Source organism: Oncorhynchus keta, unplaced genomic scaffold (genome assembly GCF_023373465.1).
Source record: "Oncorhynchus keta strain PuntledgeMale-10-30-2019 unplaced genomic scaffold, Oket_V2 Un_contig_6244_pilon_pilon, whole genome shotgun sequence".
NCBI lineage: Eukaryota > Metazoa > Chordata > Actinopteri > Salmoniformes > Salmonidae > Oncorhynchus > Oncorhynchus keta.
Window position 1 is genome coordinate 1,188,997 of NW_026288751.1, and position 18,516 is coordinate 1,207,512.

Consider the following 18,516-nt stretch of genomic DNA (forward strand, 5'->3'; position numbering starts at 1 on the left):
AGAGGACAATCTGTGGCTGATGCTCACCTTAAGGTCCACTACGATGGACTGCACCAGGAGGAAGATGACAGAGTGGTCCTCCCAGTTGATGTAGGTGGACGCCTTGCAGAGTTTGACACAGGCGATGGCAGCACTCTCAGTCAGCTGTTTACTGCCCCCGTGGCCGGCAAGGGCCTTCCTCAGGTTCTCCAGGAACAGTTTCTGTTAGGGACAGAGAAGAGTAGTGTACTGATTAGAACCCTATTGTGAGTGCCCTGCCCCGTGGGTGGGTTGTGTCTGACCTTGTTGACCTTGGTGTCCTCTACAGTCTCTCTGGAGATGTCCTGTGTGATGTCGGGACAGAGGACGAGGAGGATGATCTGCAGTGGCCACACGGCTGCCTTCCTCTTGGCGCTCTCAGCAAAACTGTCCACCAGGTCAAACAGCTTCTCTGCACAGTCTGGGAGAGACCCGGCCAGGCAACAACACAGTCAGGGAGAGACACAACCAAGCAACAACACAGTCAATAACACACAGTCTGGGAAAGACACAACCAAGCAACAGCAGTCAATAACAGACATACAGTACCAGTCAAAAGTTTGGACACACCTACTCATTCAAGGGTTTTTCTTTATTTTTACTATTTTAAATATGGTAGAATAATAGTGAAGACATCAAAACTATGAAATAACACACATGGATTCATGTATTAACCAAAAAGTGTTAAGTCAAAATAGATGTTATATTTGAGATTCTTAAAAGTAGCCATCCTTTGCTTTGATGACAGCTTTGCACACTCCTTGGCATTCTCTCAACCAGCTTCATTAGGTAGTCACCTGGAATGCATTATAATGAACAGTTATGCCTTGTTAAAAGTGAATTTGAGGAATTTCTTTCCTTCTTAATGCGTTTGAGAAAATCAGTTGTGTTGTGACAAGGTACAAAAGATAGCCCTATTTGGTAAAATACCAAATCCATATTATGGATAGAACCATCAAACGCTTTGATGAAACTGTCTCTCATGAGGACCACAACAGGAAGACCCCGAGTTACCTCTGCTGCAGAGGATAAGTTCATTAGAGTTAACCAGCCTCAGAAATTGCAGCCAAAAAAGAAATGCTTCACAGAGTTCAAGCAACAGACACATCAACATTAACTGTTTAGAGGAGACTGCGTCAATCAGGCATTCATGGTCGAATTTCTGCAAAGGAACCACTTACTAAAGGACACCAATAAGAAGACTAGCTTGGGCCAAGAAACACCATCAAGGGACATTAATTAGACTGGTGGAAATCTGTCCTTTGGTCTGATGAGTCCAAATTTGAGAATTTTGGTTCCAACCGCCGTGTCTTTTTGAGACGCAGAGTGGGTGAATGGATGATCTCCGCATGTGTGGTTCCCACTGTGAAGCATGGAGGAGGAGGTGTGATGGTGCTTTGCTGGTGAAACTGTTGTGATTTACTTAGAATTCAAGGCACATTTAACCAGCATGGCTACCACAGCATTCTTCAGCGATGCGCCATCCAATCTGGTTTGCGCTTAGTGGGACTATCATTTGTTTTTCAACAGGACATTGACCCAACACACCTCCAGGCTGTGTAAGGGCTATTTGACCAAGAAGGAGAGTGATGAGTGCTGCATCAGATGACCTGGCCTCCACAATCACCCTACCTCAACCCATTTAAGATGGTTTGGGTCGAGTTGGACAGCAGAGTGAAGGAAAAGCAGCCAACAAGTGCTAAGCATTTGGGGAACTCCTTCAAGACTGTTGGAAAAGCATTCCAAGTGAAGCTGGTTGAGAGAATAGGAGTGTGCAAAGCAGTCAAAATATATTTAGATTTGTTTAACACTTTTTTTGTTATTTCATAGTTTTGATCTCTTAACTATTATTCTACAATGTAGAAAATAGAGGTCGACCGATTAATCAGAATGGGCGATTAATTAGGGCCGATCTCAAGTTTTCATAACAATCGGAAATCAGTCATTTTGTACGACAATTTTGCCGATTTTTAAAATAAATAAATAAAAAATAAAAAAAATCTTTATTTAACTAGGCAAGTCAGTTAAGAACACATTCTTATTTTCAATGACTGCCTAGGAACGGTGTTAACTGCCTTGTTCAGGGCCAGAACGACAGATTTTTACCTCGTCAGCTCAGGGATTCAATCTTGCAACCTTACGGTTAACTAGTCCAACGCTCTAACCACCTGCCTCACGAGGAGCCCGCCTGTTACACGAATGCAGTAAGAAGCCAAGGTAAGTTGCTAGCTAGCATTAAACTTTATCAATCATAATCACTAGTTATAACTACACATGGTTGATGATATTACTAGTTTATCTAGCGTGTCCTGCATTGCATATAATCGATGCAGTGTGCATTCGCGAAAAAGGACTGTCGTTGCTCCAACGTGTACCTAACCATAAACACCAACGCCTTTCTTAAAATCAATACACAGAAGTATATATTTTTAAACCTGCATATTTAGCTAAAAGAAATCCAGGTTAGCAGGCAATATTAAACAGGTGAAATTGTGTCACTTCTCTTGCATTCACTGCATGCAGAGTCAGGGTATATGCAACAGTTTGGGCCGCCTGACTCATTGGGAACTAATTTGCCAGAATTTTACGTAATTATGGCATAACATTGAAGTTTGTGCAATGTAACAGGAATATTTAGACTGATGGATGCCACCCGTTAGATAGAATATGGAACGTTTCTGTATTTCACTGAAAGAATAAACGTCTTGTTCTCGAGATGATAGTTTCCGGATTCGACCATATTAATGATCTAAGGCTCGCATTTCTGTGTGTTATGATGTTATAACTAAGTCTATGATTTGATAGAGCAGTCTGACTGAGCGATGGAAGGCACCAGCAGGCTCATAAACATTAATTCAAACAGCACTTTGTGCGTTTTGCCAGCAGCTCTGCTGTTTATGACTTCAAGCCTATCAACTCCCGAGATTAGGCTGGTGTAACGATGTGATGTGAAATGGCTAGCTAATTAGCGGGGTGCGTGCTAATAGCGTTTCAAACGTCTCTTGCTCTGAGACTTGGAGTAGTTGTTCCCCTTGCTCTGCATGGGTAACACTGCTTCGAGGGTGGCTGTTGTCGTTGTGTTACTGGTTCAAGCCCAGGTAGGAGGGAGGAGTGGGACAGAAGCTATACTGTTACACTGGAAATACTAAAGTACCTATAAGAACATCCAATAGTCAAAGGTATATGAAATACAAATAGTATAGAGAGAAATAGTCCTATAATTCCTATAATAACTACAACCTAAACTTCTTACCTGGGAATATTGAAGACTCATGTTAAAAGGAACCACCAGCTTTCATATGTTCTCATGTTCTGAGCAAGAAACTTAAACGTTAGCTTTCTTATATGGCACATATTGCACTTTTACTTTCTTCCCCAACACTTTGTTTTTGCATTGTTTAAACCAAATTGAACATGTTTCATTATTTATTTGAGACCAAATGTATTTTATTGATGTATTAAATTAAGTTAAAATAAGTGTTCATTCAGCATTGTTGTAATTGTCATTATAACAAATACATTTTAAAAATCGGCCGATTAATCGGTATAGTCTTTTTTTTGGTCCTCCAATAAATCGGTATCGACGTTGAAAAATCATAATCGGTCGACCTCTAGTAGAAAATAGGAAAAGAATAAAGAAGAGCCCTTGAATAAGTAGGTGTACAAACTTTTGACAGGTACAGTATGATTCATCACATTAGAACTGCAACTGCATCCTCACCAGCCATGTCTGTCTGTGGCCTCTGGTACAGCATGGTGAACTCATCAGGGTAGTTCTCCACCCAGTTCCAGAAGGCCTGAGGGGGGGGGAAAGGGGGTCACACCACCTGCCTGGGAAGCACTGTACCCATCTTCTACTCGCAAAGAAGACTATCAACAACACACCAACTTGCAACAATATTTCCCGTCCTGATTGTATTGTCAAGCTTCAAGACCGGGGCTTCTGGCGAGCCACAGACGGTTAGTGTAACTGAAGTGTATCCAGATGCCTGAGCAGCTCCACAGAAAGTCAACAGACACTGCACTAGAGCAGGAGGAGCAGCTCCACAGAAAGTCAACAGACACTGCACTAGAGCAGGAGGAGCAGCTCCACAGAAAGTCAACAGACACTGCACTAGAGCAGCTCCACAGAAAGTCAGACACTGCACTAGAGCAGGAGGAGCGGGGCAACAGAAAGTCAGACACTGCACTAGAGCAGGAGGAGTGGCTCCACAGAAAGTCAACAGACACTGCACTAGAGCAGGAGGAGCAGGGCAACAGAAAGTCAGACACTGCACTAGAGCAGGAGGAGCAGCTCCACAGAAAGTCAACAGACACTGCACTAGAGCAGGAGGAGCAGCTCCACAGAAAGTCAACAGACACTGCACTAGAGCAGGAGGAGCAGCTCCACAGAAAGTCAACAGACACTGCACTAGAGCAGCTCCACAGAAAGTCAGACACTGCACTAGAGCAGGAGGAGCGGGGCAACAGAAAGTCAACAGACACTGCACTAGAGCAGGAGGAGTGGCTCCACAGAAAGTCAACAGACACTGCACTAGAGCAGGAGGAGCAGGGCAACAGAAAGTCAGACACTGCACTAGAGCAGGAGGAGCAGCTCCACAGAAAGTCAACAGACACTGCACTAGAGCAGGAGGAGCAGCTCCACAGAAAGTCAACAGACACTGCACTAGAGCAGGAGGAGCAGGGCAACAGAAAGTCAACAGACACTGCACTAGAGCAGGAGGAGCAGCTCCACAGAAAGTCAACAGACACTGCACTAGAGCAGGAGGAGCAGCTCCACAGAAAGTCAACAGACACTGCACTAGAGCAGGAGGAGCAGCTCCACAGAAAGTCAACAGACACTGCACTAGAGCAGCTCCACAGAAAGTCAGACACTGCACTAGAGCAGCTCCACAGAAAGTCAGACACTGCACTAGAGCAGCTCCACAGAAAGTCAGACACTGCACTAGAGCAGGAGGAGTGGCTCCACAGAAAGTCAACAGACACTGCACTAGAGCAGGAGGAGCAGCTCCACAGAAAGTCAACAGACACTGCACTAGAGCAGGAGGAGCAGCTCCACAGAAAGTCAACAGACACTGCACTAGAGCAGGAGGAGCAGCTCCACAGAAAGTCAACAGACACTGCACTAGAGCAGGAGGAGCAGGGCAACAGAAAGTCAACAGACACTGCACTAGAGCAGGAGGAGCAGCTCCACAGAAAGTCAACAGACACTGCACTAGAGCAGGAGGAGCAGCTCCACAGAAAGTCAACAGACACTGCACTAGAGCAGGAGGAGCAGCTCCACAGAAAGTCAACAGACACTGCACTAGAGCAGCTCCACAGAAAGTCAGACACTGCACTAGAGCAGGAGGAGCGGGGCAACAGAAAGTCAACAGACACTGCACTAGAGCAGGAGGAGTGGCTCCACAGAAAGTCAACAGACACTGCACTAGAGCAGGAGGAGCAGGGCAACAGAAAGTCAGACACTGCACTAGAGCAGGAGGAGCAGCTCCACAGAAAGTCAACAGACACTGCACTAGAGCAGGAGGAGCAGCTCCACAGAAAGTCAACAGACACTGCACTAGAGCAGCTCCACAGAAAGTCAGACACTGCACTAGAGCAGCTCCACAGAAAGTCAGACACTGCACTAGAGCAGGAGGAGTGGCTCCACAGAAAGTCAACAGACACTGCACTAGAGCAGGAGGAGCAGGGCAACAGAAAGTCAGACACTGCACTAGAGCAGGAGGAGCAGCTCCACAGAAAGTCAACAGACACTGCACTAGAGCAGGAGGAGCAGCTCCACAGAAAGTCAACAGACACTGCACTAGAGCAGGAGGAGCAGGGCAACAGAAAGTCAACAGACACTGCACTAGAGCAGGAGGAGCAGCTCCACAGAAAGTCAACAGACACTGCACTAGAGCAGGAGGAGCAGGGCAACAGAAAGTCAACAGACACTGCACTACTGCAGGAGGAGCAGGGCAACAGAAAGTCAACAGACACTGCACTAGAGCAGGAGGAGCAGGGCAACAGGAGATGAGGACAAGAGACCACTAGGTGGAGAAAGTGAGTCTGTAGATAGATGCGTGAGAGAGAAACAGAGAGAGAGGCAGAGTGGCAGACAGAGAGGCAGACAGAGAGAGAGAGATACTCACCTTCTCTAAGCTGTTGATGACACTTAGCTGGGCAGGCTTCTTGAGGGCTTTGAATTTAAACACCGTCTCTGCAGGAGATGACAACCAATAGTGAGTCCACACTGAACATCAACAACGGTGCACAACTCAAAAGAAACAGAACATCTTTGGCTCTATCAAACGGATAACTTCAAATGGGACGGCTGTAGGTCAAAATAAAGCAATGAGACTGATAAGAATATGCAAATACCTTGTAGCAGTTTCTTTAGCTTGGCACAGTCCACATTAATGTACTGGATGAGCTCGATGTCATGGACATCCACTGTGTCCTCCGAACACAAAGTGAGCTCCTGCAACCTGAGGGGAAACGTCGCAAAGATGGATATTTAATAAAGATGGTCATTTTTATCTCCTCGAATATTCATATTCAATATAATCACATCATCATTACAAAATTGTAGAGAAGTAGCAGTAGAGCATCATAATAGATACAGTAATCAAATGGTAAGTCTAGGTCTCATTTGACTACCGGTAATAACAGGACATCAAATACGCTAGTCTGTATGAATGGGCAATGCTTTCAAGGTAAAAGCTGAGGACAAAAAGAGAGAGCGAGAGGCGACACTGGGGAGTGGCTGAGGTCAACTCTCTCTCCCTGTTTTAACATCACATAACATAACCAACTCCTCAGTCCTCATGATTTAATAACCGGCCACTTCATCAGTCTGGGCCTGCCAGTCATGGACCAATAAAACCACAACACAGCTCGGTTAACAAGTGCAGACTGCAACTGACAGGCGAGTGGAGCAGCACTCTTCTCTTCTGCCTCAGAACCAACTAGGACACCAGTGCAAGGAGAAGGAAGACAAAATATGTGCTTTCTGAGCTTCAACAAATAATTAATATACCTGAGTGGTTAATATTTACAGATGTTTTCTCCCACTCCAAACCACTCAGCTCTGACACACACAGGTACGCGCACACACACACACACACACGCACACACACACACACACACACACACACACACACACACACACGTATGCCTCCATGTCTTGTGCAGGTCCAGGTCCTTCTGGGGGTTGGTTTCACAGTGGAACATTACTCCACAAGACACAGACAAAGAGACTCTTTATGAAGGCTGCTGACAGACTCCCTTTCTCCCTCTATTTATTTCTCTATCTATCGGGGGTAGATGATAGCTCCAGCTTCTTTTTTCCTCCTTGCTATCACTGAAGACCACAGGCCTGAACTGGTGTACACTTAAAGCTAACCCTTCCTCTACGTACAGCCTGAGGTCTACTACTGTGGCCTGTCGCTTCTCAGAGCAGCTTGGGCTGAGGGTTAGAGTTCTGGGTGTTTATGATCAATGTCACCTGGTGGAGATGCGGCTGAACACGGCATTGAAGTTGTTGCAGCTGAGGGAGAAGAGGACCCCGGAGGCGGAGCTACGTAGCTCGGCGGCATGCTGGTGGCCCTCGCGGTACGTGTGGATGAAATGACAGATCTCTGGCAGCAGCTGTTTCACCAGCATAGTCTCATCCAGACGCATGCAGTCCTTCGGTTGCTGAGGGATGGAGGGAAGGAAGGAGAGACCAGGAAGGGAGGGATTAGAGGAAAGGTTAGAGGTCAAAACATGAGAAAAACCTTTCAATGTCCTCACTGCCCGATTAGCCCACAGAGGAGAGAATAGGCCAGAATAAAACCCTGCCACACAGAGAGAACGGACAGTCAGGCTCCCGTCACAAGGCGTGCATCCCTGAAGACACACATTCCCTCTCATTGATCAAGATATAAAACATACTTGGTCTAAAACATCCTTACCAATAGGGAAGATATCACAATCTGTAGGCTACAACTTCACATCACATATTTTAGATACAGTGCATTCTGATGTCTCTCATAGCCTTGAAACAATGCTGTAAATCTAGCTGAGATAATGGCTCTGGACAGAGCTGTCCAGACTAATGATTCTACCTGCTGGATTTGGACCTGCTGCACTGCAGGCCTGGGACCTGTCATTACTCCTGTACACTGTGGAGGGACTGGGGACAGAGAGCGCTCTACTGCAGGCCTGGGACCTGTCATTACACCAGCACACTGTTGGGGGAGTTGGGAAAGAGAGGGCTCTACTTGGGGACAGTGGTGGATCATTAAGTGAAATATTTAATTGAAAAGAGAAGGATTTTCTGATTACTAGTACGGGTGTAATATGTCAATTTTAAATGAACTTGCAGGGACATGGGCTACTGAAAGAGGACATCAACGAGGCAAAAATAGTTCGAAAAAAATATTCAGATGTCAAGAAAAAGGATGACTTGAAGAACCTAACAGCTGTCCTTCATCCACAAGCTCGTAGTAAAACAAATGAATACAAATGTCCGGAAACTCGGGGCAATCCCATCGGAGGCTCAGAATGCAAAGTCAAGATGAGCAAGCACCTGGAAAATCAATCTTCAGTGAGCACATCTTTACTAAGGAGTGGAGAGAAGGGAGCCAGGGGACTACTGGCTACTAACAGAGTTCCCCAAGACTGAAAGAAAGAGACAGGACTCAAACACACAGTTCATGTGTGGGGAGGGGAAAGGGCTCAGATCCAGTCCAGAGCAAAGGCCACTGTCCCCACGGAGACAAAACATCTTGACCACAGACATCCCACCACATCCTATTGTGTTATGCTGATATCTAATGGAGATCTGCTGATAAAAACCAGAACGCTGCATTAGGAGAGCTTGCAGGGAGAAAAGGAAACAAACCAGGGAAAAAACAGAGGGAGGAAAGGAGAACGAAGGAGAGTGAGCGAGGAAGAGAGTCAGAGATATAAAAGCCACATGCATCCATCATTTCCGTTTTTGATGGGGAATGATCCTCACCCCAGCAAGGCACTTCTCCAGTGTGTCCAGGATGATGAGCTGAGAGAGATACAGGTTCTTCTCCGCAGCCTCCCCAAATATTCGCTAGGGGAGAGAGAGACATGGTTGAGACATCTCCAACACTGTACCTGGCTCCATAGGCTTCAACTGACATTGTTTGCACATACAGCACACACACACACTCACCATGTTGTTCACATTCTTCAGGATGTTCGTGAGGCCACTGATGACCAGTGAGAACTTGTACTTGGAGATGTGTATCAGACAGTCCTTGTTGTGCTCTGTGCTGACTTTGGTGTGAGTGTTCTGTTGGCCCACTTTGACTGGAAGCTATAGAGGGGAAAAAGGGACAGAGTAAGGCTGTTGGTGATGTTACATGAATCTAAGTTGGTAACTTTGCTTCGTGTCCAATACAAATAACTCTAACGTACTGTCAAGAGCATTGAGTACAGGAATAGTCTTCTGTATACATTCCCTGTCAATAAGTCCATCACTATGTTTTCAAGGAGATAGCCTATTCTAGGTCTGCATGACTGAATAACAATACATTTGGTTAGCAGCGCTCCTTGAGCAGTGATCTCAGTCTCTTTCTCTAGAGACCAACATGTCTGTCTCTAGTGAAGCCTCCTCTGCATCCTGAGCAGGGGATATACTGTATAGTAGGCTACACTACATTCAGTGGATGTGTCTGAGAGAGCCTGGCTGGCTGGGCTCTTCTCTGCCTCCAGCTCAGACAGGATGACAGTGCATCAGCTGGTCTAAGGCCCCAGGCTGACCAAGCCTTGCCTAGGCTCCACTCCATCTAGCCTAATAACAGCAAATCATAGCTCCATGTGACACCCAAACACCATTAAAAACCACAAACACTCAAAGCAACCCGACTCTCCCACTTCTTGGAAGAATTTTCCCATTTGGTGAGGGACAGCAGTACAGAGGCATGGGCTATTGTAGAGCTAGCAGGACAAGACGCTCCCCTCCCGGACAGCAGAAGAGACTTATTGGATAGAGAGGAGTGTAGAGCACTGGGGAAGCCTGGAGGGTGGCCCCTCCCTGAGCATATAGTCCTACACACACAAGGGGTGGATGTGCTGAGCTGGGCTCACAGACACACGCTATGGACTATACTCCATGCATTACGCTCAGTCTCTACCTTTTGGGCTACAGTTGTACGCACGTGCGCATGCACGACCAGACACACAAACAAGTTTACAAGCAGGACAACTAATACAAACTCATTTACTTAGTCTGCAAAGTGCAGAGGAAGTCCAACTTGACAGTTTTGTATAGCCTATGGCTTCTTATAAGCTAAACAAATAAAGGTTTGGCGATCTTTGAGGTTGACACACTCTCAGTCCCAACCATCCAACAGGTCCTGAAGAGGTTCCTCCCCCTACAGCAGGAGGATGACCTAACACCCTGACCACCAGCACAGGCCAGGGAGGGGCTGCTCCTCTCCTGGATTAGAGACATGCGTATGTGTGAGGGGACGGAAATGAGAGTCCTGATACTTGAGCATCTTCCCTGCAAACACACACAGAGAAACCCACATGCAGATACACTGGTTGACATCCATATTCAGACCAGGCAAACAGACACAGGGCCACTTTGTTTCACTGGCACGGTCTTCAATTCCTCTAAGGTCAATCCCTTTCCTTAGGAGTGCTTTGGCACTAGCCAACAGGGCACTGCACATAAAGAGGGGAGAGAGGAGTACACTTTTCTTGTTGACCTACCGCCAGAAGACACACAAACGCCGAAGTAATTCAGTTTTTGCTGAGTGCCAACATAAAAACAACATTTAGGCGAGCACAGAAAAAAAATGGAGGTCGGGATTGTTGTGAATCGTGGAGATATTTATGAGCGAACATCCAAGATTCCATCTAAAAGAAGCATGGCTCTTCTTCACGTGGCTGAGCTTCTCTCTCAGGGCTTGTAAGCAGCATCAGGGATCAACGTCACATTATCAATGAAAAGGTCAAAGGTTTCACAAGCTCAAGCACAATAAATTCAAGCACTAGTTTAAGACACTATTAGAATAAATGATAGGGTTTAATGTTGTTTACACAAATGGGGGAAATAAATGGAATCCTATTCAATTCCTATTCAAAAACACACTACAATATCCTTGGATGTGGCACAGCGGAAGCAGCCCACTTTTCATTGGATTTTGAAAAGGATAGTCTGAATGAACTCTAGTGAGGGTTAGATTATTTGTAGGGTAATAATCTCTAATGCTCTGCTTTGACCTCAATGGGTCAAGCTCGAAGAAAGGTGATATAGCCGAACCTATAATATCAGAGGTTGAGCTGCTAATCTCAAAGCTGATTCTGACTAAAAGCAGTCCCAATCCCACCAGAACCCAAAATACACAATCCTTTTTAATGAGTAAGTTTCAGTGGCACTATCAATAGGCTTAACAGTCAAAAGTGGATTTAAATTAGGCCTAATCTCCATGAAAACTTCATCAAAGTGCAATGAGCCACACCCAGCCACTTGGCCTGCCAAGCCAGAACAGTTAGCTAACGGAATAAGGGGGCACAACTTCAACTGAATCTAAATATATAAATAAATAAATGCCATTTAGCAGACACTTTTATCCAAAGCGACTTACAGTCATGTGTGCATACATTCTACGTATGGGTGGTCCCGGGAATCGAACCCACTACCCTGGCATTACAAGCGCCATGTTCTACCAACTGTGCTACAGAAGGACCAATCTCTGCTACAAGGGACAGGCAGGCCTATCTGCCTGGAATAGTCTGGACCTTTGAAGATGGAGAAAGTTTACTGGGGAGCCGGGACATTTGACTATTAATCACTATGCTACCACTAAAACTTTCAAAACTATAATAGCGGATCACAGAAACTAAGTGTTGTGATAGTCTCAGTAACCTAGACATCTGGCCTGTTGCGTACAGTCTAGCCTCCAAATGTTATTTACTATATGAATACGTCCCTGATGTGGTTACCAACACCTTAGATGGAACTGATAAGATGAACCGGGTCCCGCCCCGCCCCCCTCTCCAAATACTACTGCTGCACCATCGAGAGACCGGTTGCATCACAGCCTGGTACGGGAATTGCTCCGTCCACAACCGCAAGGCCTTCTCGGTGGTGGTGAATACAGCCCAGTACATCACTGAGACCACACTCCCACCCATCTACAAGGTGTCAAAAGCTTTCCACAGGGATACTATTTGCACCCAGGGAAACTAACAGGACCGAGTTTGGGAAACCTTTTGCTAAATTACTCAAATGTAAAATGTAAGTAAGGCCTAACCCAGGGCTCTCCAACCCGGTTCCTGGAGAGCTACTTTCCTGTAGGTTTTCACTCCAACCCTAATCTTGTGCACCTGATTCTAATAATTAGCTGGTTGATAAGCTGAGGTTGGAGTGAAAACCGACATGAGAGTAGCTGTCTAGGAATAGGGTTGGTGAGTCCTGGTCTAACCACCTACCCAAAACAAGCCACAGTAGTCTAAACATCCACAATTACTAATCTCCACTGAGCTATTGGGGAAAACATTTTTTATTTTATTTTTTTAAATGGGCTTGCTTAACACTTAAGAGATATTTGATAGAAAATACACATGTAAACCAATCATGTTAACAGTGTATGGCAATATGCCCACAAGTCATCTTTCCTCTTGCAACAATGAACAGACCCAAAAGTGTATTCATTTGATAGGATTCATTAGCCTTTATTTATTTTTACATATAAAAAAACATGGCATTTCCCATTCCATAGGTTGATCATCTAGGCCTATACTGCAACATACTACAAACGTTACCGATCATAATCATACAGACTGGGCCTGTAAATTTGATTACATCAATTGTATGAAAAAAGAAACACATGCAAGGGTGACACAATGACATCACTGCTTTGCATATAAGTAAGCCTACTACAGTACAACCATAGCCCATACTGATACTGCATCAGGTAGGCTAGGGGCAATTCCAAGGTAACAGAATTACATTTGACTCTGCATTTTCACTTTAAAATGTATGCCAAACAAAAAACATTTATTTCAAAGTTTAACAAAACATACAAATCTATGCAAAAGGACTACTTTGAACAGTTTAAACTGAAAAATGTACAAAAACTCATTAAAGTGGAAGATCTGTGCAGATGCAAATTTTGGTAATGGAATTGTGGTAAAATCTCCCTCAGGTTTTTATGCGACCACGTTTACCAAAAATTCTTAAATGTCTACTCCGAATTAAGATTCAAAAGGTGTCTGCAGAAAGAATGGGGTGTCAAGCTATGAGATGGCACCTTGAGTTTGGCAATACATCTGTTTTGGTTATTGAACTAGTCCACATTAAGTGGACAAGTAACGGTGCAGTGGACCCGGTACCGGTGCAGTAGAGTTCAGTTCAGTAAAGTAGAGTATAGTTTAGCACAATATACTGTAATACACTTTTCTTTACTGTAATGTGCTATCCAAACTTGTGGAAGATGGGTTCAGATTTGGTGACGTCCATTATGGTCTGTGAACGTTAAAGGAATATAAACAAAATGTCTACTTCATGTTCATCATCTCCAGCACCACCTCAACACATGTGAAAATGGTGTGTTTCTATGTTTCGTAGTAAAACGATGGAGGAAGATAAGTGTTTCCAATGATATCGGTGAGCATTGTGTGATTTTAAACAATTATGAGTAGGCATTGTTTACTAATTGGTTGCTGATGTCATTGGATGATGTCATCATCCCTTCAATATCAAGGCCAGGGTGGACTGACCAAGCTACTTTACAACGTCGCTGGACGTCCAGTGTCAGAGGGTTCTCAGTGGGTGAGGATGCTGGTTACAGAAAATGAAAAGACAGGGGGCTCATGGTGTAGGTGTCAGTGGGTAAGGATGCTGGTTACAGAAAATGAAAAGACAGGGGGCTCATGGTGTAGGTGTCAGTGGGTGAGGATGCTGGTTACAGAAAATGAAAAGACAGGTGGCTCATGGTGTAGGTGTCAGTGGGTGAGGATGCTGGTTACAGAAAATGAAAAGACAGGTGGCTCATGGTGTAGGTGTCAGTGGGTGAGGATGCTGGTTACAGAAAATGAAAAGACAGGGGGCTCATGGTGTAGGTGTCAGTGGGTTCTCAGTCGGTGAGGATGCTGGTTACAGAAAATGAAAAGACAGGGGGCTCATGGTGTAGGTGTCAGTGGGTTCTCAGTCGGTGAGGATGCTGGTTACAGAAAATGAAAAGACAGGGGGCTCAGGTGTCAGTGGGTTCTGTCGGTGAGGATGCTGGTTCAGAAAATGAAAAGACAGGGGGCTCATGGTGAGGTGAGTCGGTGAGGATGCTGGTTACAGAAAATGAAAAGACAGGGGGCTCATGGTGTAGGTGTCAGTGGGTTCTCAGTCGGTTGCTCAGTCAGGGGGTGAGGATGCTGGTACAGAAAATACAGAAAATGGTTACAGAAAATGAAAAGACAGGGGGCTCATGGTGTAGGTGTCAGTGGGTGAGGATGGTTACAGAAAATGAAAAGACAGGGGGCTCATGGTGTAGGTGGATGGTTACAGAAAATGAAAAGACAGGGGGCTCATGGTGTAGGTGTCAGTGGGTTCTCAGTCGGTGAGGATGCTGGTTACAGAAAATGAAAAGACAGGGGGCTCATGGTGTAGGTGTCAGTGGGTGAGGATGCTGGTTACAGAAAATGAAAAGACAGGGGGCTCATGGTGTAGGTGTCGGTAACAGCTGGGAGAGGTGACATTAACTGGAGAGAGACAGACAAAGGGAGGTGTCATCCAAACTGTTTGAACACTCTTAACACTCGATGTTTGACCAACAGAAAGACAAAGAAAACAGTTATGAGCTCAACATAACAGTATGGCAGTGGAAGGGAGGACAGTAGCAGGTGTGGGTTGAGACTTATGATTTCGCATTGTAGCCAATTCAGTTGCAGTAATTCTAATAATTTCTAATAACTTAATTCATAAACAAAATTGATATCATTAAAAATCACTATAACTAATTGGTTGGTCTACCATTACTTGTTACTTCTGTGGACTTTCATTGTCCTCCCTCCTTATAAGGGAGAGACATTAGAAAATATCATAAAGATGTGGGGTTTTGGTAATGGAATTACAAGGCACAGGGCAATATTTATTAAACCTCCAGAAGGTAAACAATTTCTCCAAAGCTATATAAAGCTTAAGTGTTGTATTGGTTGGCAGGGGTCTTTATGTCAACATTGTGTTTTGATGCATTTCTGATGCCTTTTAAGACTGTTTTTCTGGTCAATATTTTCTAAGCCTTTAGTAATGCCTAATTATGGGAAATGGTTGATTGTATCTATGCCTTCATATACCAAAAATACAAACTCGTAGCTTTCATTTGACACCCAATGTGATATTCTCCAACGAACTTCACATGCTGGTGCTCATGATGGGTCCTTTTCAATGGAAATGCCCCTAGCCCTGCTTTGAGGTACGACAAGGATGACATCAGTGAGGGGATTAGAGCAGGTCAATAAAATATTCTCTTCCCCATGTTTTCCAATGCAATGAATGGATGGGAAATGATTGTCAATCTGCATAGATAAATCCACACAAACTGTAAACAAACTGGACGCAGCTCAAATAACACCGTATATGACTAGCTACACTGAACAAAAATATAAACGTAACATGTGAAGTTTTGGTCCCATGTTTCATGATCTGGAAAAAAACACACAAAAAAACAGAAATGTTCCATACACAAAAAGCGTATTTCTCTCAAATGTTGTCCACAAATGTTCAAATCTCTGTTAGTGCGCACTCCTCCAATACCGAGGTAATCCATCCACCTGGCAGGTGTGGCATATCAAGAAACTGGTTAAACTGCATGATCATTACACAGGTGCACCTTGTGCTGGGGACAATAAAAGGCCACTTTAAAATATGCTGTATTGTCACACAACACCACTGAGGTCTCAAATTCTGAGGAAGCTCGCAATTGACATGCTGACTGCAGGAATGTCCACCAGAGCTGTTACCAGAGAATTGAATGTTCATTTCTCTGCCATAAACTGCCTCCAATGTCATTTTAGAGAATTTGGCAGTATGTCCATCCAGCTTCACAACCGCAGACCATGTGTAACCACGCCAGCCCAGGACATCCACATCCGGCTTCCTCACCTGTGGGATTGTCTGAGGGGGTTGCTGATGATTATCTGTGTCTGTAATAAAGCCCTTTTGTAGGAAGAAGCTAATTCTGATTGGCTGGGCTTAGCTTCCCAGTGGGTGGGCCTGGTTGTCAAGTAGGTGGGCCCACCCATGGCTGCACCCCTGCTTTGTCATGCGAAATCCATAGATTAGGGCCTAATACATTTATCTCAATTGACTGATATCCTTATACGAACTGAAACTCAGTCAAATCTTTGAAATTGTTGCGTTTATATTTTTGTTTTGTAATAGTTAGCAGCTAGCTACTGTGGTGGCTAAGTGGCAATAAAGAAACAGTGCTTTGTAGTCCAAGGTGAGGCTACTAGTTAATGGAAATGACATAAACACACTAATTACTGGACACTTGCGTCGAGTTGACAAGCTGGCTAGCGACAAGGCTCGCAGTGGCGAGATAGGTAGCACAGTGTTATTGGCAGAAGCTGAATGCATTACAGTAATAACCACGCAAGCTAGCAGCTCGCTGCCCAATTCAACATTTCGTTAGTTCCTCCTTCTTGACAGTAAGAGGCGTGTTCTGTCGATTCCTTTGTTTATATATTGAGACTACATCCTCGTGGTTTCATTCAAAGGGATTTTAAATGCTATTTCAAATGTTAGGGACAGAATTGGTACATGTGTTATTTCGTCCCCTCTCTCTCTGTCGCTGTCACTTGCTCCTGTGTGATGATGCGGCTCTGCAGGAAAACTATAAATTCTAGATCGGCTCAAAACATACCACTCATGACAGTGCAGCTTTCTTTAAATTATCTTGTCGCTAAACCCACGACCTCTATGATGTTACTGAGGAAAAAGCAGAGGCACAATTTCTGATACGATGTGTTATTCTTACCTGCTCGTCGAATCTACTAATTACGGCCTGAACCCATTCCACGGGTTTATGCGCCGCCATGGCCGGCCGGGTGCGAGCCGCGATGGGCCACTTGAATTATCCGTATAAATAATGATTCCTTTGCTATTTTCAACCAGTTAATCCTCAAATTCCGATGTTGATGGGGTTATTTTTTCTTTCTTTTATCAGACACACAACAATATCCCCATGACAGAACCGGAAGTTTGAATCCTCCTTCTCAATGAACAGTCGTCATTAGTTACCACAGCCACAATGTCATAATTATGGATAAACCCCGCCTATTTCTACAATTTATTTTCTTTAAATCTGTTTTTTTTTACGTAAGCCTAACCTTAACCATACTGATAACCGTATGCTGAACCGTAACCTTACTTTAAGACCAAAAAGCGAATTTTGGTTTTCATGAATTGTTACGATAGAGCCACTGAATTTCTGGCTGTGGTAACTAGGGACAACCTCAATGAAGCAGGCACTGATGCTGTTTTGAGGAGCAGCTACTGCGCGTGCGTTGCAAGAATCTTTACAGCGTCCAGTATGAATACAAAAAAAGGGACATTGGACCAATGCCGTGTGTTTTCATCAATGACAGGTTTTAGATAACAAACTGGTGAGGTCATACTGCCATAGGATTTTAGATACAGAAGAAACAGAGACAGAAATATTTTGCCGTTAAAACAAAATGCATAATAACAGTAGCTAAACTCTGTAGCTAACCTTTTTCAGGACCCTGTCTTTCAAAGATAATTTGTAAAAATCCGAATAATTTAAGGGTTTAAATACTGTTTCCCATGCTTGTTCAATGAACCATAAACAATTAATGAACATGCATATGTGGAGCGGTTGTTAAGACACTAACAGCTTACAGACGGTATGCAATTAAGGTCACAGTTATATAAACTTGGGACACTGAAGAGGCCTTTTTACTGACTCTGAAAAATACCAAAAGGAAGATGCCCAGGTTCCCTGCTCATCTGTGTGAATGTGCCTTAGGCATGCTGCAAGGAGGCATGAGGACTGCAGATGTGGCCAGGGCAATAAATGGCAATGTCTGTACTGTGAGACGCCTAAAACAGAGCTACAGGGAGACAGGACAGACAGCTGATCATCCTCGCAGTGGCAGACTACGTGTAACAACACCTGCACAGGATCGGTACATCCGAACATCACACCTGCGGGACAGGTACAGGATGGCAACAACAACTGCACGAGTTACACCAGGAAAGCACAATCCCTCCATCAGTGCTCAGACTGTCCGCAAAGATTGAGAGAGTCTGGACTGAGGGCTTGTAGGCCTGTTGTAAGGCAGGTCCTCACCAGACATCACTGGCAACAGTGTCGCCTATGGGCACAAACCCACCGTCGCTGGACCAGACAGGACTGGCAAAAAGTGCTTTTCACTGATTCACAGTTTTGTCTCACCAGGGGTGATGGTCGGATTTGCGTTTATCGTCAAATTAATGAACATTACACCGAGGCCTATACTCTGGACCGG

At 44.6% G+C, this 18,516-nt stretch overlaps 1 protein-coding gene across 1 annotated transcript in view; it reads right to left on the bottom strand.

The window, feature by feature from the left end:
- Positions 1–17,260, bottom strand: part of LOC118391349 (neurofibromin-like) — a 70,561-nt gene extending 53,301 nt beyond the window's left edge. The window contains exons 1-9 of the mRNA XM_035782670.2: positions 17,004–17,260; positions 9,188–9,331; positions 9,002–9,085; positions 7,505–7,695; positions 6,379–6,485; positions 6,150–6,217; positions 3,740–3,815; positions 282–439; positions 28–201 (exon numbers count right to left, since the gene is read on the bottom strand). Of these exons, the coding sequence (XP_035638563.1) occupies positions 28–201; positions 282–439; positions 3,740–3,815; positions 6,150–6,217; positions 6,379–6,485; positions 7,505–7,695; positions 9,002–9,085; positions 9,188–9,331; positions 17,004–17,063 (1,062 nt within the window). The 5' untranslated portion in view covers positions 17,064–17,260. The remainder of the gene's footprint in view (positions 1–27; positions 202–281; positions 440–3,739; positions 3,816–6,149; positions 6,218–6,378; positions 6,486–7,504; positions 7,696–9,001; positions 9,086–9,187; positions 9,332–17,003) is intronic.
- Positions 17,261–18,516: the final 1,256 nt, after the last annotated feature.